The sequence below is a fragment of the Lemur catta genome, chromosome 1, assembly GCF_020740605.2.
Source record: "Lemur catta isolate mLemCat1 chromosome 1, mLemCat1.pri, whole genome shotgun sequence".
Taxonomy (NCBI): domain Eukaryota; kingdom Metazoa; phylum Chordata; class Mammalia; order Primates; family Lemuridae; genus Lemur; species Lemur catta.
Window position 1 is genome coordinate 204,853,559 of NC_059128.1, and position 25,313 is coordinate 204,878,871.

Here is a 25,313-nt window from a genome sequence, read left to right on the forward strand (position 1 = left end):
TAACTTCTTGCCCTCAATACCTAAGAAGAGTTTCTGTTATTTCCTACCATTGATTTTTTTAATGACAATCTACACAAAGATATTCACAGAGAAAAGAGACTTTGATGTTATGAGTTCTTACGGATGATGACTGAAATCTATTTAATTTTTTTTTAATAAAGGTTTTCTGTTGCTTAGGCCTCTGTCCATCCTTGAATACGGCTTACAAAAAGACATTAACATGATTCCTGGGGAGCACAGGGTGCAAATCCTAAAGCATGTTACAGAGCAGGACTGGACTTCACAAAATGAAACCAATGGAGATCACATATCACTGACTCAGAAGAAACAACAGCCTGCTTAGACAGGGAAAAAACACTGCCTATATGGAATACATGAATATGAGAAACTGTACCATGCAGAGATGTATTTATATAGGCATTTCCTGCCTGACAACCTCTGTCACCCTTTGTTTCACCTATGGAACAAAGGAGAACTGTAAGGTAATTGCAAGGTAAAATACAACCTACTGTCATAGAGATCTGTGATTTTTTTCAGATGTGCATGTAACCTCTATAAATGATCATGGAAGTGATTTATCAACTTTCTGGAGTTTGGAAATTAAGGAGCAAATTGAGTTACTGTAGGCAATATGGTACTAAAGTGTCATATAAAACAAACATATAGTTATTTTTTAGTGCAAAGAAATATAGCAAGTAAGAAATAACACTATAAATCTAATTCTTTCTTTAAAAGAAAATGCGCTTATGCATTCGTAACATCCATTAAGGGCACTGGGACACCGGAAACCTGAATACACAAGGCCTGACATACATCAAGCCCTTAAGTCCACTGCTGTCTGTATGTATATAATGAAACTGGTAAGTGGGGAGAGTGGGGGAAACTTTTCTTTTAATTTTATTTCCAAAGGAAAACGAAAAGTTTCCTTTGTCACTTTTACAAAATATAAATTCATATTCATATCTTCTACTGTTATCTGAAATAAGGGTTCAATGAAATCCTCTCTATAGTATCATATGTGTGTGGGGGGTGTATACACACACCTACCTACAGAGAAAGAAAATGAAATTTTTAAGTAATCATAGAACCAAGTGGCCAGCACTGTAATATTAAAATAGACCAAAAATCTATACTTAGCAGCAAAATGAGTAACCTACTGGCCAATTACGAAAAGCCCTAAATTGCCCTAAACTAATCAACTGTACTTTATAGATTACTGCAAAAAAGGTTATTATACTAAGAGTCATAGGTCTAGATAGAATCTCAACAGAATATTTCATTCTTCTATTTCTGCAAGAAAAAAAATTACCAAATAATTCTAATTTTTAAAAAACCACCACTTCAACAGAAGACAGTAATTTGATGTGTACAAGAGGTTAATCACAAAACTAATTTTTAAAGATGGGTCTATGTTGTTTAAAAATTGTTCTAAAGTATTACAGGAAAGGAATGATGATTATAATTTGCCTCCCCCCACCACGTATTTGCCTTTAGAAATCTCAAGAAAAAATAGGAGTTTTACCTTTAATTAGTAATATAAGCAATCACATGTGAATTGACCATAGTGCAAAGATACTGTTTAGTATAAACTTCCTGGTGAACGTGGACTTTCAAAAGAAGTGTGGATGAGCACCAGTCTTATCCATTTAAAGTAAACTACTGTAAATACATAAAATTCAGTTAATGAAAGTTCACACAGTACTCCATTAGTTAATCTAGACATATACTATAGCTTGTTTTAAAAACAAAAAACCAAAAATAATACTGTTGTAATTATCAGATAACAAAATAATCTATATTTTTAGTAACTTTGAAAAAGCCAAATTACAAAAAATAAAACCACAGTTCATTTATCTGCTGGAAATGATGATATTGATACTTGATTTGCTTTTTTAAAAATTCCTCTCTATGTATAAAACAGCAGGTAGTGATATTTTTCAGGACTGCCAACAAACTGGCAGAACAGAGAAGAATTTAAGTGAAGTGTAAGAATCAGATTATTTACAAAGTCTGCCAAAACAAAATATCAAGCAATCTTAACTTATGGTTGAGACCATCATATAAGTGTGTTATGATCAATGAAGAAGTAACTCTAAATTTAAAAATCACACACATCTTTTTGTTTCCTAATGTCACCTGAAAAACATATTTTTAAAAACATCATATCCACCTTAAAACTCACTGAATATTCAAATGTGAGGCTTGGAAAACCCCACAGCACAGCTGGGACATGAAAATGAGCTTGTTAGACAAGCTGATTCAATCAGGAAAAAAACAAAAAGAGGAGGGAAGGGTGGTGGCAATTAAATGTGTGAAATCCACAACTGGAAATGAAGTTTAGCTGTTTGGAAGTACATAAGCATATTGGAAGTGTCTGAATTCAAGAAAACCTACATTTCAATGATGGGGGAACATGATACAGGAAAAAAATGTTCTGAGAAAGACCCTAACACAGTTTATAATACTGTGTCCTACTAACAATGCATTGAGGTGGTGGTTCCAATGAAGCCTACGGAAACTAAAATCTCTGCTTACCTATGTTTACTGTGATCTGAAGAACTCAATACAATTGTTTATTTAATAGCACATGAAATTAAAACTGAAAAAGATGAAATTTGTAAATAGTCATATTTCCAAGTGGTCAGGCTACTAGTCAACCAGAACTTGGGAAAAATAAAAAGTTATTTCTGATGGGGTAGGTAGGCCACACTGTAAGTAGCTCAACACAATTGACCTGAAAAAGCATTATGACCTAAGAAGCTTGTTCTCCGTCCCCCGCCCCCAGTTTTGACATCTCATGGTACCAGTGCAGGTTACATGTATTAACATTAAGCAGAGGAATGTACTCATATCAAAAGGACCACAAAGCAGGGCGAGTTGACAGAAGGCAAACAACAGGCAGGACAAGCTGCTCTATCTGAATACAACAATCTCTATACATATCCCAGATTCTCCATCTCATTCCTGTACCGCTGTTCAGACACCTTGCTTTTATGTTGCTTGCTCTCTAAATGCTGCCGGAATTCCATCTCTTCACCAGCCCCAACATTACACATTGAGCAGTAAAACTGGCCACTTGGAGTAACGCACATGGCTAGATCACGTGGAATTCTCTGCCGAGAGCGGGGATTGAAGTAAGGACCTGCTAAAGCAAGAGATAAAATACATTCGAAATATTCACTAAGTAAAATTATAATTATCACTGTAATTTGTAATTCTAAGTTCAGATTATAAAACTCACAGATTCGAAGCTTTAAATGAATGTGAAGGTAATGGATTTTTTAAACTACAATTTTATACAGGTTTGATCTAAAAAGATAAAATGATTCCTCCAACTATTGTCAGAACATCTGCTGTAGAGCCAAATGAAAACTCCAAATGGCTATGTCTCTAAGAAAGTGAATACAATTTTAAAAATACTTTAATTTCCAAGCATTATATCAAAAGTCGTATAATTATGCTAACCCTTTATTCCAAAAATTCTACTTCTAAGAATTACCCTAAAAAAACATTGAGAACTTGCACACAGAGATTTACCAGCAAGGACATTTATTTCAGTAGTGTTTATAAAAGCAAAAATTTAGGGGGAAGGGAGATCCAAAAATAGGATTTGAAAAATTATGGTAATATATGCAATGGAAAATTATGCAATCACTAAATATAATGCCATAGAAAACTCTTATAATATGCCAGTAAGTAAACCAAGAATATCATAAAATAGGATCCCATTTCTATATATTTTTTTTCTTTTAGAGACAGGGTCTTGCTATGTCACCAAGGCTGCATTGCAGTGGTATGATCATATCTCACTCACTACAGCCTCGATTTTCTAGGCTCAAGCAATCCTCCTGCCATAGCCTCCCCAGTAGCTGAGAATACAGGTGCACAACACCATGCCCAGCTAATTTTTTTTTTTTTGTTTGTTTGTTTAGAGACAGGGTCTCCCTAATGTTGCCCAGGCTGGTCTAGAATTCCTAGACTCAAATGATCCCTCCACCTCAGCCTCCCAAAGTGCTGGGATTACAGGTGTGACCCACTGTGCCCAGCCCCATTTCTATTATAAAAAAGTAATATATATGAAGAGATTGGAATGACAGCCACAAAAATGTTAGTGACATTATTGATAATTTTATTTTCTTATTTTTACATTACTAGCTTCCTAAACTGGACAATTAGTTCATTAATTTTCTGCTTTTATTTTCTACTGTAACAATAAATATTTAACGCTTTTCTCAAAATACTGCTTTCACTGCATCCTACAAATTTTGATATACTTTCATTACTGTTTGGTTCTAAGAATTTTTAATTTCCAGTATGATTTCTTCTTTGAACCATGAGTTATTCTGAAGTGTTTTAAAATTTCCAAACAAATGGAAATTTTGTTTGCTTTTATTAATATACTTGTTTATTTATTTATCTTTTTAAACTCTGCCAAGTCTCAGGAATGATTTTATATTTTTGTTACTGACATATCATTTAATTATACTCTGGTCAGAGAACATAGTCTATTTTACTTTATCCTAAAATTTATTTTATCTAATATTAATACAGCTATCCCAGCTTCCTTAAATGCTGGATTTCTTTTATCCAATCTGATAATCTCTGTCTTTTAACTGGGACTTTAATATATTTACATTTATTATAATTACTAATATATGTTTAGACTTATTTATCATATTGCATCATGCTTTCTATATATATCCCTTTTTTTACTAAGCCTTTCTTGCTTTTCAATTAACTTTGTCTTTTATTTTACTGTTCACATAAATGATCTTTGCTGGCATGTGTATATATCACAGGCTAAGGTAAAGGGGAGGATGAGGGACTACTCAGTCCTACTCTCCCTACTGAAACAATCTGAATATGCAGAAAATATTCCTATAAATGCATGGTTGTGAACTGAATATGTATATAAAATTACCAAGGAAGCATTTTCAAAACACACATATACCTGGGTCCCACTTCAAATTTACTGATTGAAAATCCCTTATGTCATGGTTCAGGCATTTGGTAAAAACTCCCCAGGTAATTATGATTCACTACCCTGGTTTAAAAACAACTGCTACAGTCTTTATTTTCCCCCCAAATTGGAATTAAACATGGTGCAACTTTAAACCAAGTAGCCCATTTTTATCATGCATTTTACATTTCCCAACTGGAAAATACCAGAAAAAACATAAAGAGAATATGATAAAAGATGCTAAAACATAGGCTATGATTTAAAACCAAAATAAATAATATACTAAATAGGAAGTAAATAAATAAGACCTGAAATAAACACCAGACTGACTGAATAGCCACTAGACCAATTCAACATAACAATGACTAACCCCAAATTCTCAGGGCTATCTAATACCACTAAAGGAAATAAATTAAAGGAGACTATTTGCAGAAGGTATATGGAAACACACAGAATACCTGAATTATTCTGTACTGAATACATATTTCTCCTAGTAGGCATCATCTTAAATTCACTCCCTTCTTTCCGGGCCCGCCGGTGGCCCACCTCTGAGGAATCCCTGTAGAAGAGAAATTTAAAAAGAGTGAGATTTCTAAACAAGAATCCCTTTCAACAATTTTTCTTTAAAGAGAGTCTCACATAACACTTTGGCCTCAGAGAAAACGGCAATACCTACGAGAATGAGTTACTCTGAGCTTCCGCCAGCCGCAGCCTCTTGGCATGATTCTTCCCTTGATAGTGTGCCTGAGCCACAGCCGGAGAACTAAAGGAGGCATCACAGAGCTTACAGTAATCATTCTCTGTGGCCAGGATCACTCTGCCTCCCGGCTTAAAGGAGCCCACCTGACATCAAAGACACAAGACAAAACAAAGTTAAAAAATATGGAGCTTATTCCCTCCTCCTCCTGAAAGGTCCTTCCAAGAATTGAAAAACAAAGGATATGGCATGACCACAAGCACTCAGCTTCATAAAGAAAGAAAATAATTCATTCTAGAAAAAAAAGGCTGGGAGATACTTAATCATGGTCTTGCATTATAATCACCTATGTACCAAATTAGCAAAATGGTTCATTGCTACCTCCATTGAAGAAATTTTAAAAATGAGTTTAAAAACCCTAACATGGAAGATTTAGGGCAATAAATAATGGGTAGATAAATAGGTCTGGCCTAAAATCACATTACCAGAAAGAGTAAAGTCTGCTCAGAATCGATCAATAAGCATTTACTGAATGCCGTTTATTGGGCTTGCTGCCTCATCCAGAAGGGATATATAGTCATATATTTAAAAAAGAGCCCCTGTCCTCAAAGAGTCTACCAACTAGCTACAGATAAAATATAATCAGGGAAAAATAAGGAACAGATCGAGACAACTGTATTCAGGTTGGCAAACAGTATGTTAAGGAAAACCCAACACAGTACCTGGAAGATAGTAGGTACTCAATAAATATTGTTGGAAAATGACACGATAGATTTCAGCTGGAAGAGAATAATATACCATATGTTCAAGATTCTGAAAACCATATATATCATAAACAGTTGAAGAAAATAGTGCTGTTTCATCCAGAAGAGAAGATCTTCTGGGGACAGTCTAGCTACTTCAAAAATCACAAAAGGCAATACGCCATGAAGAAACGTTTAGACTGTTTGCCCAGGAGGATGGAGCCAGCTGAGAACAATCCCAAACTAGGGGCAGCCATTAATTTTAGAGCAGCCTTCAGGAACCAGTAATATAAAAACTGTTCAGCTTGAAGATCTCTCTGGGTATATTCCTGTTCTCTGATTCCATTATGAATATATCTCATTTCCCCCACAAATCCATGAGAAGGAAGACAGCTGGCAGTGCTACCCAATCTTTAAGTACTAAAAACTGACACTCAGAAAGGTAAAATTATACCATGATGGTTAGGAGCAAAGGTCTAAGATGAAAAGAAATTCTTGCTCCACCACTTTGCAAAACATCTAACATTGTGGAAAGTTACTTAGCTTATCTGAATTTCTAATGAATTTCCAGTGAGGCGGATGGTGCTGGCTCATGGATTACACTTTGAGTAGTAAGGCCAAAACCTAAGTTGTTGCAAGCATTAAATAAAGCCAGGGCCCGGGACTAGAATGAAGCAAGGAAGACACTTGCCTTGAGTACAGAACTTAAGGAAGCATCATAAAACTCAGTAATCAACATAAATAATACTTTAATATAATATTTTTAAAAATCAAATCATCTAATGCAAAAAATTTGATGAACAAAATACCAAAATTTTAAATATTTAATCAGTAATAGTACCAGGCCAACCCATATTGCAGCCTCAGGCAAAAGGGAAATCAGTAATACTTATCCTGTCTTTAAGTTTTTGATGTTTTGTTCACCATTGATCTTTTTAGATTAATTTTGAATTTCTAAAACACTACATTAAATACTTACCTTGATTACTGAGTATTCTGGCTCCCCCTTATATTTTGTGCCCAAGGCAAGTGTATCCCTTACCTCATCCTAGTTCCAGCCCTAAATGAAACAATGTATGAAAAGTGCTTAGCACTGTGCCTGGCATATTAAGTAATCAATTATAGTTATTATTATTTATAACCATTATATTGCTTTATAGACAAGTAACACCTCAAAGATAGATTATGCAGTAGAATCCATAGTTCAGAGGCTACTAAGGTGCAGAAATATCTTGTCTAAATCAACTTGCTCTATCTTCCAAAGAGCAAAAAGAACCTGGCTCTCAAGTATGTCTCATAATAGCAAAGTCCAAAAAGTGTTTATACAAGCTGTCAGCATAGAGGTAAGCAAAGGGCAATCTCAAGAGACTAATCTTACAAATGGAAAATGAAATCTGAAGTAAATGGGATTAATTGCAATAAAGAAATAAATATTTAAATAACTCTCTTTTCATTCAGAGCTTAGCCTAAACATTCAGGGTCATTTAACCTTGAATTTTGAGAATTTTGACTCTTCTAACATTTGTTTCATCATTTCATGCATCACAACCAGAGCCAATGAGAAATCTCAAGGTTTATAGATTTGGCATACATTACATCTAGCACCATAGAGTTCAAGGAGTTAAAAGTACCAAGTAGCATTTTTGAGGATTATTTGCCCAACTGTACCCTGATGGACACATGGACAACAAATTTCATCCATGACCATGTGTACACACGACAGCCTCTCCCCCTAACGCTGCTTCATCCAGACACATCTCACCTGCGAAGGGACTGGAACAACTGGAGTAGCTGCGGGTTCCACCGCATGGCTCATTCTGGCAGGAGGAGGACAGCTATTTGCTGCATAGTAATTGCGGAGCTTCTTACCATGATTTTTACCCTAGAAGTAAAAATAAAATGAGTACATCAGTTCCTCGCTTATCCGCAGTTTTGCTTTCAGTTACCCCATCTACTTGTGGTCCGATATTTTGAGAGAAAGAGGCCATATTCACATAACTTTCATTATAGTATATTCTTATAATTATTCTATTTTATTATTAGTTCTTGTTTATATTTTATTGTACCTAATTTATAAATTAAACTTTCTTAGGTATATATGTATAGGAAAAACCATAGCATATATAGGGTTCAGTAGTATCACAGGCATTCACTGGAGCTCTTTGTATCCCCTGTGGATGAGTGAAGACAACTGTAATCACCAGGAGGACAAGGTGTCAAATCAAGTTAATCAATATATTCATTTTTAAAAAAGAAAAAACCACAAGCAATACTAACTACATTTAATCCTTTATACACAACATTGGGGTAAGGAGACCACTAGCTAGATTTCACTACCAGATTTTGAAGTAAAAGAGTCTACTCTTGGACTCTAACACAATGATTAAATTTATCTGGGAAAGATAAGAGAACAAAGCCAAAAAAAATTAATTTCCTATATGTTTCTGAAAAAGTATCACATTTTCCAATGATCTATTTCCTCACTCAACTTGTTGCCATTCATATGCCACTGTTTAAATATGAATTTCATGACACTCTGATCTAATCTACTTTATAAGTCAGCAATGAAATGGATAATCCAATTATTTTTACAAAAATAGCTCTCAGAGTATCTTTTTAGTTACAAACGATGTTCTGTGCATTAGCTCATTTGCTGCTCACAAAAATCCTGTAAGAGGAATCTGTTAACATTATCCATATCTGACAGCCAAGGAACTGCAATCCAGAGAGTGGGGGTCACTTGCCCCCAGACCCTTTCAGAAGGGCTAAGTAGTGGAGCCAAAGCTGGAGCAAGCCTTCAAAGAATGGCCCGTCCTCACTACAGCATGATGGCTTCAGGACACACTGGGAACCGCTATTAAAATGAATTTGCCTTTCTCATCACACTATAAGTTACTATTCACATGATTATACTCCTTGAACTGACACAAACTAGTGGCAAGGGTCAATGGCTCAAAAGTATTCTAAATGAGGGCTAAACAGGTAATTATTCTTTAAACTGTATTGTAAAATTCAAACCTGTATGCCAACATTAATTTACCATTTACTATATGCTGGAGCCCTAGAAATAAACTAAGGGCCAGCACATAGTCTAGAGGAAGAGACAGATACATAAGCAGTTAATTAAAGTAATGAACTAACTTCCATCTTCTGCCCATTCAAATGCCCTAAAGGTGCTCTTACCACAGTCACAGCGACCTCCAGAGTCAAATCCAGCGGTCACATCTGTGTCTTCATCTTACTGGAACTCTAAGCAGCATGACACAGTTGCCCTTCCCTCCTTGAAACGCTCTCCTGATTGCCATCTATGACCCCCTCTTTCCTCCCTGGTGTCTCTATCAAACCTCTAAACTTTACAGGGCCCAAGGCCCTACACTGGGCCCTCTTTTCTCCCCATCTACACTCTGACCCTAGGTTACTTTATCCAGTCCCACAGCTTTAAGATACAATGAGTATGTTGGTGACTCCCAAAATTACCTCTCTCCGTCCCTCGCCTTCAGAACCATATATCCAATTGCCTCCTCGCCATTCGTGTTTTTAAGTCCTAAGAGGCATATTCAACTGGACATAACTTTCAATTCCTCCCCCACAGAACTTTTTATTACCACAACCACTAGTCACCCACGTAGGTAAATGGCACCACCATCTACAAGATTACACAAGAAGAGCCAATGGGTCCTCTTCTTGAGTCCATCCTTCCCTAAATCCAAAACATCCATTCCATCAGCAAGTCTTGTCATTCAAAATATATCCCACGTCATTCTACTTCTCTCCATGGATACTACAAATACCACAGCAATCCAAACTACCGGACATTTCTCACTTGCATCGGGCAACAGCTCCTAAGTGGTCTCTGCTCTCAATCTTGTCCCCTTTATAATTTTCCTCATTATAAACTGTAGTGATAATGCTAGATATGAATCAGATCATGTTGCTCCCTCACTTAAAATCTTCCAATGGCTTCCTACGACACTTAAAATTCACAAATCTTCTTATGAGGCCCTACATGATTTAGCCCCGTTTACCTCTCAGATCTTACGTTAGATGTACTCCTTTCCCCTGCTCATTATGCTCCTTCCACACTGACCTGCTTCTGTTCCTTAAACATACCAAGCTCACTCTAGCTCCAGGGCCTTTGTACTTACTGTTCCTTCTGCCTAGAATGTGACTCCTGCAGATCGCTGGCTCCTTCTTATCTTTCAAGTCTCAACTCAAACAATGTCTAACTCACTCTCAAGTGTCACAACCCCCATTTCCACCACCCCCCCACACACACACATACTCTCCATCACATTACTACATTGTCGGTTCTGGTTTTATCTTGGTACCACCTATCACTATCTAAAACAAGACTGTTTGCTTACTTGTTTTTTCTCTTTCCTCCCCTCTGGAATGTAGACTCCTCGAAAATAAGGACCTTGTCTACTATTCTATCTCCAATGCCTAGAATGGTCTAGCATAGAGTAACCAAGCAATAAATAATTGCTGGATAAATGAATCAAGTATTATAATGGAGATGATAAACTGCCAGGAGAACACAGAGAAGGAATTTCTTATTTCTGCCTGAATGTGTTGGGGAAGGCTTCCCTGAAAAGAGGGACATTGAGTCATCTTTTTAAATGAGCAAAAGTTTACTGGGGACGTAAGGAGTTTACTGGGGAAATAAGGAGTGAAAGAAAGAAAACTGTGCACTGAAGAAAGAGCATGAGCAAAGGCCCAGCCTGTTATGTTGAAGAGCCACAAGGAGAGATGACGATCGTCTTCCCCTTTGGAGAAGAGGTAGGAGTTAAGATACACAGGGGCTCATCTTTAATGGTTTTCTCCATGATATAGAACTGGGACTTCAGAACTGGGCAGCAGGGAGCCTCTGAGAGACTTTAAGCAAAACAGTGACATGATTTGATGTATTTGATAAAGATCGTCCTAAGATCAGCATGGGGCATAAATTAGAGTAGACCAAAGCTAGAAGCTGGGAAGATACAGAGAGAGTGGGGGACAAAGCCCTCGGACACAACAATATAGAGTGTGGTAGAGAATGAAGATCCAGAAAATGAGAGTGAGAACGCTGGCCTATGAAGTAAGATGAAAATCAGACAAGGCGTTGTCATGGAAGCCCAGAAACAAACTGGAGCTAAACAGTGTGGTCAGGCTGGAGATGGAATCTAAGCAGTTGCAGCATTTAGATGGCACTTGAAGTCATGAAACCAAAAATGATTACCTAGACAGAATGAAGATAGGTAAGAGGTTTTGAAATGGGCCTGGAGCAAGATAATGCCTAGAGTGAGGGAGAAAGACACAAGAACTATGAAGAAGGTAAAAACAAGTAATGACAAGCTGGATATGACGGAAGCAAACCACAAAGTAGATGGGGATAACAGTTGTCAAAAAAAAAAAAAAAACTTTAAGGATGGGGAGGAGAGAAGGCTTTGGGGAAGAAGATAGCATTAACATGCTGGAATTGAGAAACATCCTGCTATTGCAAGACATCCTGATGAATCCTAATGAAACCAAGAGACAGTACAACACGTGGATTAGCACTAAGGAAGCCAAGGCTAAGAGGGTTTGGGAAACTTTCTAAAAACAGGTGGGAATTTGAAACCACAGATCTCAAGGAGGATAACAGGGTTAAATTATTACTGACTACCCCCTATGTGCTAGCCCCCTATGTGCTATTCTAAGAAATAGAGATAAGATGCTGCACACAGTCCCTGCTCTTACAGAACATTCCCAGTGGACATACATACACATATTTCATAAGCAAAGAAGAAAGATGTGAGTTAGAGACACTGCTCTGCAGAAATCAAACAGGATGATATAATAGATAATGGGCAGGGAGAAGGTAGGGTAGTCAGATAAGGCTTCTCTGAGGAGAGATGTGAGCTAAAAGCTGAAGAATAAGAAGGCTGCAACTGTGCAATACAGAGAAAGAGGAAAGAGATGGGCCTTAAGAGACCCATTTGGCCATGTTAAGTCTGAGACCCCTTTTAGATGTCTAAAGAGAGACCAATCTGGAGTTCAGGTGTGAGGTCAGGTTAGAGACCTAGTATTTACTACTATCAGCACATAGATAGTATTTAAAACCATGAAACTGAAAAAATAATAATAATTAAGATGAGAACAACAATAAAAAAACATGGAACTTGGTAAGATTACCTAGGTGGCCTGGAAATAGAGAGTGAAGGACAAAACTCTAATACACTACAATGTGGAGTGTGGTAAAGAATGAGGATCAAAAAAATGAGACTGAGAATGCCTGGCCTATGAAGTTGAAAACCCTGCAAGTGTAGTATCATGGAAGCCTAGAACAAGGTGGCTCAAAAGTAAGTTTAGGTACATCATGACCCCGGAACTCTATTTCTAGGTGTTACCTAACAGAAACATATACATGATGAGATATCTATAAGAATGTTCCTAGAAAGACTGTTTTGTAACAGAAAAAAAAAAAAAATGGAAACAACTAAGTGTCCATCTATAGAATAAATAAATTATAGTCTATTCATATAAGGGAATACTATACAGTAATGAAAATAAACATTCTGGGGCCATAGGTGCCCACACAAATGATTCTTATAACACAACACTGAATAAAAAGGGCAAGCTGCAAAAGAAGATATATAAGAACAATTTTTAATACAGGGTTTAAAAACATGAAAAAATGCTACATATTATTAATATATAGGCAAATACATATGTAGTACAAGTACAAAAAGATGTATGGTAACAATAAATACCACTTCATTATAGTGGCTGCAACTAGGAGCACAGGACAGATACAATAGGAAGGGATACATGGGGACTTTGGTCAAATTAACAATTTTTACCCTGTAAGCTACACAGCAAATACAAAACTTCATTATATTTTTTGTGCTTTATATCTGAAGGATTTCATAATAAAGGTTATTGTGTTTTAAATCATTTTTGACCTGTTTTCACTAGGTCAAAAGCTAGTAAAGTCAGGACAGAGAAGTAATGCTTGGATTTGCAGTTCTACTATGCCAGGGAGCAGGGAAATAGGGTATGGAGTTAGAGGAGTACATGAGGTCAATGGAAGATTTTTTTACAGGTGGGCTGTATTCAGGCTTGTTTACATGACAACAGGAAGAAATTACTAAAAACAGAACACATGGTGCAGGAGCCAAAGGGCATGGCTACAGGAGCACAGTCCTTGAAAAGGCACATGAGGTCTACTGGAAGGGTCAACTTTAGATACTATCAGGTTTTTTATTACCAAAGCAGCATCCATAGTAGTATTCAAGCAGATATTGCATCCATAACATAATAATAATAATAATAATAATGGCAACTAATAATTTTTGAGCACTTATAATGTGTCAGGCCATGTTCGAAGCAGTTCATAAATATTATCTCTTAATAATAATGAAATGTCTATCAGGTAGGTACAATTATTATCACCATTTTACATATGCAGAAACTAAGCTTAGATACTTAAAAACCTGCCCAAAAGGCTGAGTGCTGTGGATCACACCTATAATCCCAGCACTTTGGGAGGCTGAGACAGGAACCTCACTTGAGTCCCGAGGTTCAAAACTAGCATGGGCAACATAGGGAGACTCATCATTTTGCTTTAAAAAATTAAAAATGAGCCAGGTATGATGGCATGTGTCTGTAATCCCAGCCACTCAGGAGGCTGAGGTAAGAGAATCACTTGAGGCCAGGAGTTCAAGGCCACAGTGAGCTATGGTTATGCCACTGCACTTCAGCTGGACAATGCAGTGAGACTCTGCCTCTATTTAAAAAAAAAAAAAAATGCCCAAGAGCTTCCCAATAGCTAGGTAGTGGCTGTTTACTTTTGGGTCTCCCCACATATTCTCTGCAAACAATACAGAACAATAAGAAAAACAAAACTACACAAAAACCATGCCCTCCACATAACCAGAAGCACAGAGTACCCAGCCTCCAAAATAACTGTAAATAGAAAAAACATCAAATCCCAGGATCCCTCATGCTCCTGTCACAAACCTTCAAGTAAACAATGGCAATCTAACAAAAACTGTAGGAAGCAGAGAAGAGGGGAACTAGAAGCAGGCCTAAAATTGCTCTAAAACCACTACCAGAAAAAGAAAGTCCACCCTAAGTTTGCAAATATTAAAACATGATCTGGTGTATCAGAGTAATGACTACTGGAAAAGTAGCTTAAACATACACGATCTGAAGAGACTGTCTTCAATGTGGCTTCTGGAGAAGAAAAAGGCAAAAGGGAAGGAAGGGACATCCTTTGGCATCTAGGAAGTTAAAGGGAAACGAAGCAAAATAGGAAAAGTTAGTGTCCTGCAAAACAAAAATCAGAAGGCATACAAACCTTCCACAGACCACCAAAAAAAATATTTTAAAAATAGACTTTATTGCAGTCATAGAAGAGGTTGTCATTAAATTAAAAAACTCATAAACTACCCCAAATCACAAAATGAACAGAAGAAAATTAATCAAGTCTATACAAAATTACTACCAAAAATTCAACACATCTCAGCAAATGAAATCTCTCCCTTCCCCTCCCCAACAAAAACATGAAACATAAGAAAACCAGTAAGGTAACACGCTAAATTGAACTGAATATATTCAATCATTTGAGGATATAAGAAATCACCTCAGATCAGAAATTCAAAATGTACAAAGAAAATCATAGTGAGAAATGAAAACAAGGGTAACTGGGAAAGAAAACGAGAGTCATCTCAAAAATGAAAGGTAAATTACAAGTGACAAGAGAGAATACTCAAATGAAAAGTACTAAGTGGCACTGAAGAAATGTAGAAAAGCAATCCAGAAAATAAAAGCGATATAACTTATATAAAACTGGAGTCCCCAAAAAAGAAAAACAAATCAAACAGAATATTTAAAACCACAACCCAAGAAAATTTTCCAAAACTAAAGGAAGACCTGAATCTACATACTGAAAATGTATAACAGGTTATCTAGGAAAATTAAGCCAGAACAATCAAATCAGGGCACATTTTAGAAAAATGATGAGACTTCAAAGAAAAAAGAAAAAGCCCTCAAGCTCTCCAGGCAAAAAAAATCAAATAATTTACAAAGGCAAAAGAATTAGAATGGCATCCATAATATACAAAACAAAACAACAATGGGCAATACCTTTTAAAAACTTAATGAAAATGTAAATCAAGGATTTTATATCCTGCCAACTAGCCCCATGTTAAATTTCAAGACTATAGAGAAACAGATTTCAACATACAGGAACTTAGGAATTCAATAGTCATAAGTTCTTCTTGAGGAATCTATTAGAACTTCATGCAACAATAAAACGACTAGAAAAACTTCAGAAAAAGGGCTGACGGTGAATATCTTCATATATATAATTGTAGATCAAAGACTAAAATAAAGGTGGAGAGGAGGGTGAAAGATTAATCCTCAAATGTTACAAATTATGACACAGTAGCAACAATGCAACAAAAAATGGGAAGAAAAGGAAAAAGAAGGGGGAAGTAGAATAAGTTCATTGATTCTGCAATAGGAAACAGCTGGGATGCCATTAAAAACTGGCAAACCAGGCCAGGTGTGGTGGCTCAGTTCTGCAATCCCAGCACTTTGGGAGGCCAAGGCGGGAGGACTGCTTGAGCCTAGGAGTTCAAGACCCATCCCAATACAAAAAAAAAACTTTTGAAAAAAATTGGCCAGGCATAGTGGTGTGCGCTTATAGTCCCAGCTACTAAGGAGGCTGAGGCAGGAAGATCATTAGAGGCCAAGAGTTCGAGGCTGCAGTGAGCTATGATCACATTATTGCATTCCAGCCTGAGTGACAGAGTGAGACTCTGTCTATAAAAAAAAAAAAACTAAAATTAAAACTAAAAACAAACCAACAAGCCAAATACTAAAACATTAAAAAACAAAACAGGGGCGTAAAGTCATTTTAAAAGGCATCAATATTAGGGGAGTAAGTAAGAATGGACTACAAGGGATGGTGGGATGTGATACTTCTCTGAGCATATTTTTTTCTATAGTTCTGACTTTTAGAACTGTATTAATACTTCACAGACTTATAAAAAAGAATCAAAATCAACAAGGACTGGGGAGGACCTAAAATGAAACATAAACAGAAACAAACTTAACTATATAAAAAAAATAACCACACTGAAGAAGGAGGGAAGAAAAATATTATTCAAATTTCACATAGTCACAAATTATCTTCCCAATGATACTTATTAAACACAAAAAAGAAAAATAGTAACTTTACAAAGGAGAATCCTTTGTAGGTCCCACCTTTGTAACCTAAGAACTGTGAAAAACAATATTTTGACTATATCTTGTAATGCTAACGACAAAATGAACAGTATACAAACATTATCCTCTGGTAGTAGGTTTGTTTTTCACAAGGGTATGGATTATCAAGTCCCAAACTACTTTAAGTGTATTGAGTACATGGGAGTGAGTGCATGTATGTGTGCACCTGCATGTGTATTTTGCGAATAATGAACGTCCAGGTTTCCTGCTATCAAAGAAAGGAGTTAAATATAAGAAAAGACAGAAGGCAAGAATGAACACTTGTGTTGTACTGAAACTGGAAGTATCAGTTTAAATTCACATTTAATATATGTACACATAAAGATGTATGTATGCATATATATATTTACTAGCTCTGTTCAATGATAGAGTCTAGAAACAATAACAACCCAGTACCAAAGAGAACACCTAGCACCTAGATTTTGGCTTCTAAATATCATTCTCCATTAAAAGAGACCAGACTTTTTGAAAAATGGCTGGCAAACAGAAAGTACAAGAAGACCCTGAAATATTTTATGTAACCAGAAAGTAAGAAAATATGCAAAAATATTTGAAGATGTGACAAACGGACACAAGCATCAACTTGAAGGGATTCACATTGGTCAAATCTGGGACACTTTAAACATGAAAATAAATAATGACAGTAATAGATTGTATGCGTAGGATAAAATAAAAATCCGTAAGTCCATGGTGATATAAATAAATCACTGAATAAATAAATAAACAGACAAAGGGAAAAATTCTTCCTTAAAGTAAAATTCCAACTAATAAGTTTAGAAGAAATGATTAAAACAGAAAAATCATCATTTGGCAAGCATCATAGTAATAATCATTGCAGGCAAGAATCATCAGTGAACAAAAATATGATCAGAAATAAAACATTCACATAGTCTCAAAGGATCTCCCCATGTGATATTTATTGAACATAAGAAGAAAAACAGTAACTTTACAAAGGAGACCCCCGGCAGGCAGCACCTGTAATACAACACAGTCACACCAGGTCCTTCCTGATACGATGTACTGGGAAGAACACAGTATCACTTCCATAGTATTCTTGCCAAAAAACACATAATCTGAATTAATCAAACATCAAACAAGCCCAAATTTGGGACAGTCTATAAAACAACTCTTCAAAAGTTGTAAGATCATAAAAAGCAAAGAAAAACAAAAGATCCATCAGATTAAAGGAGACATGAAAACTACCTACAGAATTTCATCTTGGATTAAATACCAGAACCAGAAAAAGGTCATTAGTAGACAATTGGTGAAATGTAAATAGTTTATAGATTAGATAATATTATTTAATCAGTGGTAATTTCTTGATTTTGACAATTGTACGATAGTTATATAAAATTTTAATGTTTGAGGAATTTCAATAAGGTGGATATAAGACTTCTTTGTACTATTTTTGGAACCATTTTGTAAGTCTAAAATAATTCAGACTAAAAAGTTAATAAAATAAAAATAAAAATAATCCCAAGCCACAAGTAAGTGGTAGAGCTGGGGACAATCTGGTTCCACTGCACCTAGGACCACTCAACAATATTAAGGAAATGTTTCCAACATCACAGATCTAGCAAGTAGTAAGGCCACAAGTTGAATACTAGCCTGACTCCAAAGTCTATGATTTCATGTTCTTAACTAACATCCTATAAAACATGCTATGAAAAGGGAACAATAAGAAATCAAGAGGTCTTTAAAAACTAAAAATATCATTGTCAAAATTTTTAAAAATCAATATAAGATTATAAAAACACCTCTCAAATTCAAATGAGGAACTAAAGGAATGAAAAAGAGAGCACAGACAAGCAATATAAAGAATAAATCCATAAATTATATTTCAATAAGACTTGAAAAATAAAGAATCAATCCAGCAGGTCCAGGACAGGGGCTAACAGGATTTCTAGGGAGAGGAAAAAAACAGAGAGAGAAAAAATATATAGAAAAAAAAAATAGAGAGAAAAAATATATAGGATTTCTAGAGAGAGAAAAAAATATAGTCAATATTAACTAAGAAATAATATTTTGAAAAACATTCCCCAGAGCTCAAGAGAAACAGGAGCATACAAACTGAAAGGATCCACTTAAGTGCTGACCAGGACAAATGAAAAAAGATCCAGACCTAGACACAACCATCATTGTGAAATTTCAGACTCTGATGATAAAAAGGAGAGCCTAAAAGCTTCCAGGGGGGACAAAAAGACACACAATTAAAACAGGTCACCTACAAAAGAACAAGAATCAGAATAAGATTTTTCTCTAGCAACATTAGATTAGAAAAAAAATGGAGTAGGGGCTTTAACATTCTGAAGAAAAATAATTTTCAACCTGGAGCTGAATTGTCAAATATGAAAGCACAATGCAAACATTTTTTAGAAACACAAGGGCTCAGAAAAATTTATTTCCCATTACTCCCTCATTTTATTTGAAAGAGAAGGATGCGTTGTAACATATATTTATATTCATTTTTTTCTTCCTTAAAGTAATGTGAAGATGTACTCCAACAAAACGAGATGAAAAAATCTGTATTTAGAAAATAACAGCCTAAATCAAAGAGCACAAGAAAATCCAAAGTTGACAACTGTGCAGTAAACCCAAAAGGCAACCAGTTGAAAGTGGAATAAGAAGATAGAGGAATCTAGGACAAAAGGGGGATTCCATACAATAGATAGAGTGACTGAGAGTTTGGGGGACAAGGGGAATGAGGATATGATAAACAAAATGCAAGAAAAAGAGAAAAAGAAGAAAAGCAACTGAAAACTCTAAGAAATACAAAAAGCTACACAATGAAGTCATGATTCAAAGATGGAACAATTAATCCAAATTAGAACTAGTCCAAAGCAGAGCAGGAAATAGTGGGTTTCATGAAGAAAAATAAAATGGATTATAAGCAATACAAAGAAATCCAGCTTAAGAAGCTAACAGTTTTTCTAAAAGGCATAAGATTCTTCTCTATATTTTTTTAAAAAGCATCAGAAGCTCAAGGAAAAACAAAAAGCTATTTCAAAGTTATAATCCACATATGAAGCAAGCTAAATAGGACATGAATTTGAACAACTGGTAGTATTCAAGAAAGGGTTATCTATTTGAACATCTCTTGAGGAGAATGGGACCATGACACTAGAAACATACAAAAAGAAACAGCTCTGCAGTGAATTGTATTTCCTTAACGCAAAAGCTAAATGCCAATTTTCAACAATTGGAATCAATCTGCAAATAGAGCATGGAAAACTTAATTTGATAGAATAGGAAAAAATGCAGTCAATCTTGATAGTGTCAAGGTAAAACTATAGCCAGAGGTAGAAAGAACAGAATAGAGAAGAAAGAAAAATTAGGGAATGTGTGGGGAAGGAACAGGGTAATTACTGCTTTGTATTATAAGCCCTTTATTCTACAAGCATTATTTTTAGCAAAAATATGTTCTAAATTTTTAAGGAGGAAGTTCCAGGGGCAAATGCTACAAAAAGCTAGATTTGGCCTGTACAGTCATGAGTGACCACGGAAAGGACCATTTCAGTGTAATATTGTAATGGAAACTAGAGAACAGTGAGCTGGGGAATGAATGGGAAATGAACTCAGCAGAACTCTAAGGACGATAGAGAAGAGGAGAAAGGTTGCTAACAAGAGGGATTAGAAGTTAAGGGAAGATTGCTGTTGCTATTTTTATTTATAAGGAAGAGACTTGAGTTAATTTTTAATTTGATTGAGGTAAAGAGGTGAAGACAGGCGATGAAATCCAGAGTACAGGGTGAGGAATCAAACTTAAACAAAAGGAAGGGCATCTATTCTTCTGAAATAAAAAGAAATGAGGTAGGGGTGGATTCAGACAGAGGTAGGAAACTGGTGAGATCTAGCTAATGGCAGGATCATGGAGAGCTTTTGTCCTCTAAAGTGACCAAAGCAAGAGCTGGAAGAGCCTACAGAACTGGTCATTTCAGAGAGCAGAACAAAAGCCAAAAAGGGCTTATTCTTAGGTAAATGGACTAAGCTGGCAGGCCTAGTAGTATGGTTGAAAAACTTTTACATTTGAGAATCATTTTATATTACCTCATCTGTTGGTTGAATTATTCTTCATAAATAATTCATAAGATAACCAAGTATCTGGATATAGAAGAGTATCTTTAGAGAATGACCAGGGAAAACAAAGTTTTACTCATTTATACAAGGTCCTATAGCAAGTTAGTATCAAGGTAGTAACAACAGTAAGAGAGTTGTGTGTTACCTTTTTGTCCTTGCGAAGCTACAGATGAAAGGAACCTGTGCTCATTTGAGACCCAAACACTTCTAAATAACAGAAATCTATTTCAATCAACCAGCATTTATTAATACAACATACACACACAATTCTCACAATCCTGTAAGGGAGGTACAATGACCCCTACTTTACAGATATTGAATAAAGAGAGATTAAGTATCTTGCCTAAAGTAGCTGAGCCATGATTCCAGTCCAAATCTGTTATATTCCAAAGCATATATGCCACCGTATGAAGCACTGAGTCAAAACCAGATTTGAAGTGTATTTTGACCATTCTCAGTCCACTGCAAGTTCGTTTGGAAAACAGACAGAAGAATTTTTAAAACATAAAAATTAGCTAAAATTTAATTACCTGATCCAAACCTGGGTGATCAATGTTAAAATGTATGTGCCAAAATCTGTGCTTTAAATGTTAGGAAAAACCTAATTGCATTCTCTTCATTATGAATTAAGACCACTACATTTAGCATCATAATTCTAAAACTATTTTTTTATCTGTGTTTCTTTTTCTTTCTAATCAATCTAATTAATATGGTAGGTTGTTATCTGGCTACTAAGTATTACAAATAGAAACCTATGTTTATGACAAATTTTAGAAATGTACTTTGAGTAACTAGTTCTTTTCAAATGGATATAAAAATTAGCAGATAAATTGGTGACTTTAAACTGCGGGTACCTTAGCAAAATTTATCCATGCTTTTTGCTTTTTTTTATTTCTGTTATTAACCTTCTATCGTAAAGCAACTCTTCCTCTGGGCATTTATGCTGATGAAACAGTGTTATGTTACTCCATGCCAGGCTTGCCCTAAGTAATCTTAAGCATGCAGATAGATTTTAATAAAATGAAGACATGTTCCTCCTCCAAAGATTTGATTTTAAATTAGATTATAACCAAAGCCATAATTTTGAGACTGCAAAATTAGATAACTTCACTAAAAACAAAACGACAGCTGAGAATGTTTTAAAGCCGCCTGAACAGGTTTAAAAAGTCCGAGGAATAAAACTAAATCTATGATGACTACGGATATACACGGGTCATGTATAAGGTAGCCCAAGCTTGGGAACATCCGAGTGTCAGGAAAAAATGGTAGTGAGCTTCAAGGGAAGTATTTATTGAGCAGTTTCCACTGTGTGTCCTGGATTACTGGAACGATATAGTCAGGCTCTAGTGTAACCACGGTTGTTTACAATACCTTTGGCAATTTGGAACTTTTCGATTTCAACAATAGCATCAATTGACTAAAAAGTTTTGAGTGATGTAATCACAGTGATTTATAATTTCATACAAATGTGTTTCTAGCTCATAAACAGGTTATCAGTGACCCTTTTATCTTGTACATAACTGAAATACTGAATTTATGGTTTGGGTATTACTCTGTATTAAAATTACAAAGCAGGATTTTAGCCTTGAAATAAAACTTTATATCCACTATCTCATTTAAACCTAAACCACTTTGTTTTATTAGTCTACAATCATTGCCATTCTGCCTATGCCTGGTGTTTGGTAAGCCTTACTTTTTGGTCTTATCCTTGTCTTTAATAGGCTTTCTTTCATCACTGCCTATTTATGTATCTTTGATGCATCTTTCAGGCTAGCATTGTTATGCTTTCCTTCTATGTTGGTGCACCCACCTCTAGATTATGATCTACTGTTATTATTCTGATCTACTCTTTGATCTACACTCCCTCATCTTAACCATTTCTATCTTCTTCCTCTTTAAGAGTTATCAGTAACACTGGTCTCATTCAAATCTTTGCTTCTAAGCTTAGAAATATGCTTTATGGCACCCAAATTTTTCATTTTCCATTAGGTTCTACTTTCTTAATACCCACATGCCTCTTCTCCTTCCCCCTATCTTTACTCCAGATTTGGCTGCTTAATTGTCCCTATGACATGCTATCCTTCTCCTCCAACTTTTCCACTTAAAAATTCTGATTTTTGAGGAATTTACCTAAACTGTACTTCCCTTTTCTTATATTTTTCTAATTTGTTTATACACTGTATCACTGAGGGAACTAAAATTAAATATGACGAATGGTGTCAACTAAAAAGTTTAGAGCAAACACACACAAAAAACTCAAAAAGAAAAACCCAAATAAATGTTGATTGTTTCTTATCTAAGTTTAAGCCTTATAATCCAAAGACCTTGCATCAAACTTAATTCTCTCTATGCATAATCAGAAGCATCCATCACTATCCATAGAGTCACAAAGTGACATTCAGAGAAAAAACGGAAGCATACGTATAATCCATGCACATACATATTAAAATTACACATTGCCCAACAGTTTTCCCTCATAAAAGTAAAAAGCTCTTCTTTAAAAGGCAATCATATGTGTGTATGGCACACAAGGCGGTTTGCTCCCAAGTTAATGATTTATTAGGGGCTTTATACAGCTAAAAATCAAAACTTTAGAACCCAGGTTTCATTTTTCAAAGTGGTTCTTAGGCTGTAAAACTGAACATTCCATAGGAATAAATGAAGAAAGCTAATCTAGTCTTGAGTTTGAGATTAATCATCCTAACAGACTCTGCCTGGATGGTAAAGACAAGCAATCGAAGACTCTGTTTCAAACCACTGTAGTAGAGAGTAGTACACAGAGGGGTGAGAGCAGAGATTGGGGAAAGGGGGAAAAACGTAAAATTAAAACCAGAAGAAGCCCTTGTGAACCGATGATGGCATGTGCCACGACCTGAGAGAGATAATTACCTCAACTCTCTGCACCTGAGGGCAAAACAAAGCCAAACAATGAGAACTCCAGGAAAGCAATACATACTATCTTCCCCTAAATCCCAGAGAAAGCAATTCGCCCTCAAAAGACATACAAGAACAAAGTGACAAAATTATCAGTCTTTGGGATCAAAACAAAACAGAAAAGACTTACACTCAGAGTAAACAAAAACTTTAAGCTGGAGAAAGTTACAGTGGCATGATAGAGGAAATACCTGTGAACAGTCTTCTACCATAATGTCTTATTATTGCAGATATTCATATAGATAATAATCAAAGCAATGATGACCCAGAAGACATGGTTCAGTCAAGTTTGGCCTCAATTATTTCCCAAGTCTCTTTTCTCCAAAAAACGAAATTATATAATTTTATACAGACAACAATCTAGAATAAAAAGAAATCCTGTACCTTCTCTTTCTAGCCAAAATTTAACTTTCCATTTGTTCTTAAGTAATATTACCCTTTAAAATGATCCTTTCCACTAGCTCTTCCACATGGAAGTGAAAACTTTAAATCTTAAAAATAAGTATCAGTTCACACTAATGTACTAACAGAAATCAGAGTATATTTATTATGAATGAAGAATAGGTATCAATATTCCAATGTCAATTTATTCTCATTACAAAAAGATACCTGTGTTCTCCTTACCAGCGATAAGATATATAGGAAGAATCAGAAGTCAAAAATGGAAAGCATAATAGTCATACAAACAGATTACCCTGAACTGAATGCAAATTATACTAGCTTTTAAACAATTTTACACTGAGTTGAGTTTGGTACATCATGTTTTAAGTATCTTTTCTCCTTAGAACTATAGGTTCCAATGCCAGCATAGATGATTTACATTTGCCTACAAAGACTGGTAAGCTATCAAATGCCACACAGCTTAGTGTAGGAGGTTGAGAAGCTATGAAAAGTGATACTTATTTTTAAAGTAAGAACATTATGCTTTTAATCAAACAAACTAATAGCTGTTCTCGAAGCCATCTTGATTTTCCAGGCATAATCATTGTTTAGTCATATCTGGAGAGGCAAATGCTAAATAGGCAGAGCCCTGAAATGTTCACCCCACTAAATGCCTGATTTTCTTTTCTCCTCTTACCTGATAATGAGCCTGGGCTTGCTGCGCTGAGTTCAAAGTGACATTGCAGAGTTTGCAGTACAGGGGCTTACATAGCTCCTCCAGGGCAGAGTCTTGTTCCCCTCCCTTAGGTAACTCTTCTTCCCCTGCCAGCGGCAAGGAAGTGTCCTGCCCAAAAGGCTTCTGTGGTGGAAGCTGCAGAGATCCTGTAGACCTGGTGGCCACTGACATAGGAGGAGAGGTTAAGGGCTGCTTAGGCGGAGGAAGCCCTGTGTGTTGCAGGAGGATCATTGGGTAGGAAAGCCTTGGGCATAATCCAGTGGGTGATGAGAAGCTGGGTCTTCAAATCTGAATCAACAGCATAAAAAAAAAAGTACTAACTTAAAAAGGAGACCTCACCAATACCACACGTAAAAGACATCATATGACCCTTTCCTCTACTTCCCCAATCCCATCTTTGGGACTTCTTTCCTTTTGCCTCATCTAGCAGACTTCCTCTGTGTTAATTCATATTGACACAATGCTCTTCCACTGAGAATGGCTTTATAGATTTGGCTTTATTTTGCTTGGCACAGCTCCAACTGCTATCCC

At 35.8% G+C, this 25,313-nt stretch overlaps 1 protein-coding gene across 2 annotated transcripts; it reads right to left on the minus strand.

The window, feature by feature from the left end:
* Positions 1–2,002: 2,002 nt before the first annotated feature.
* ZMAT3 (zinc finger matrin-type 3) lies at positions 2,003–25,064 on the minus strand. Of its 2 annotated transcripts, none has more exons than XM_045556685.1 (5): positions 24,744–25,064; positions 8,163–8,282; positions 5,637–5,803; positions 5,419–5,519; positions 2,003–3,142 (listed from the first exon to the last, which is right to left on the minus strand). In XM_045556685.1, the coding sequence occupies exons 1-5, from the start codon at positions 25,011–25,013 to the stop codon at positions 2,934–2,936; spliced, it is 867 nt and encodes a 288-aa protein (XP_045412641.1). In that variant the 5' UTR covers positions 25,014–25,064; the 3' UTR covers positions 2,003–2,933. The 2 variants fall into 2 exon arrangements, with proteins under 2 accessions (XP_045412641.1, XP_045412633.1); XM_045556677.1 differs by having other exon boundaries at positions 2,003–3,145.
* Positions 25,065–25,313: the final 249 nt, after the last annotated feature.

What these genes read in the sequence shown, in the direction of transcription:
- ZMAT3 (XM_045556677.1), bottom strand. Translation starts at nt 25,013, where the DNA reads ATGATCCTCCTGCAACACACAGGGCTTCCTCCGCCTAAGCAGCCCTTA. An exon ending in AAGCCCAGGCTCATTATCAG is followed by an intron (nt 8,283 to 24,743) that starts GTAAGAGGAGAA and finishes TTTTACTTCTAG; the next exon opens with GGTAAAAATCATGGTAAGAA. An exon ending in TTCAGTACAGAATAATTCAG is followed by an intron (nt 3,146 to 5,418) that starts GTATTCTGTGTG and finishes CTCTTGCTTTAG; the next exon opens with CAGGTCCTTACTTCAATCCC.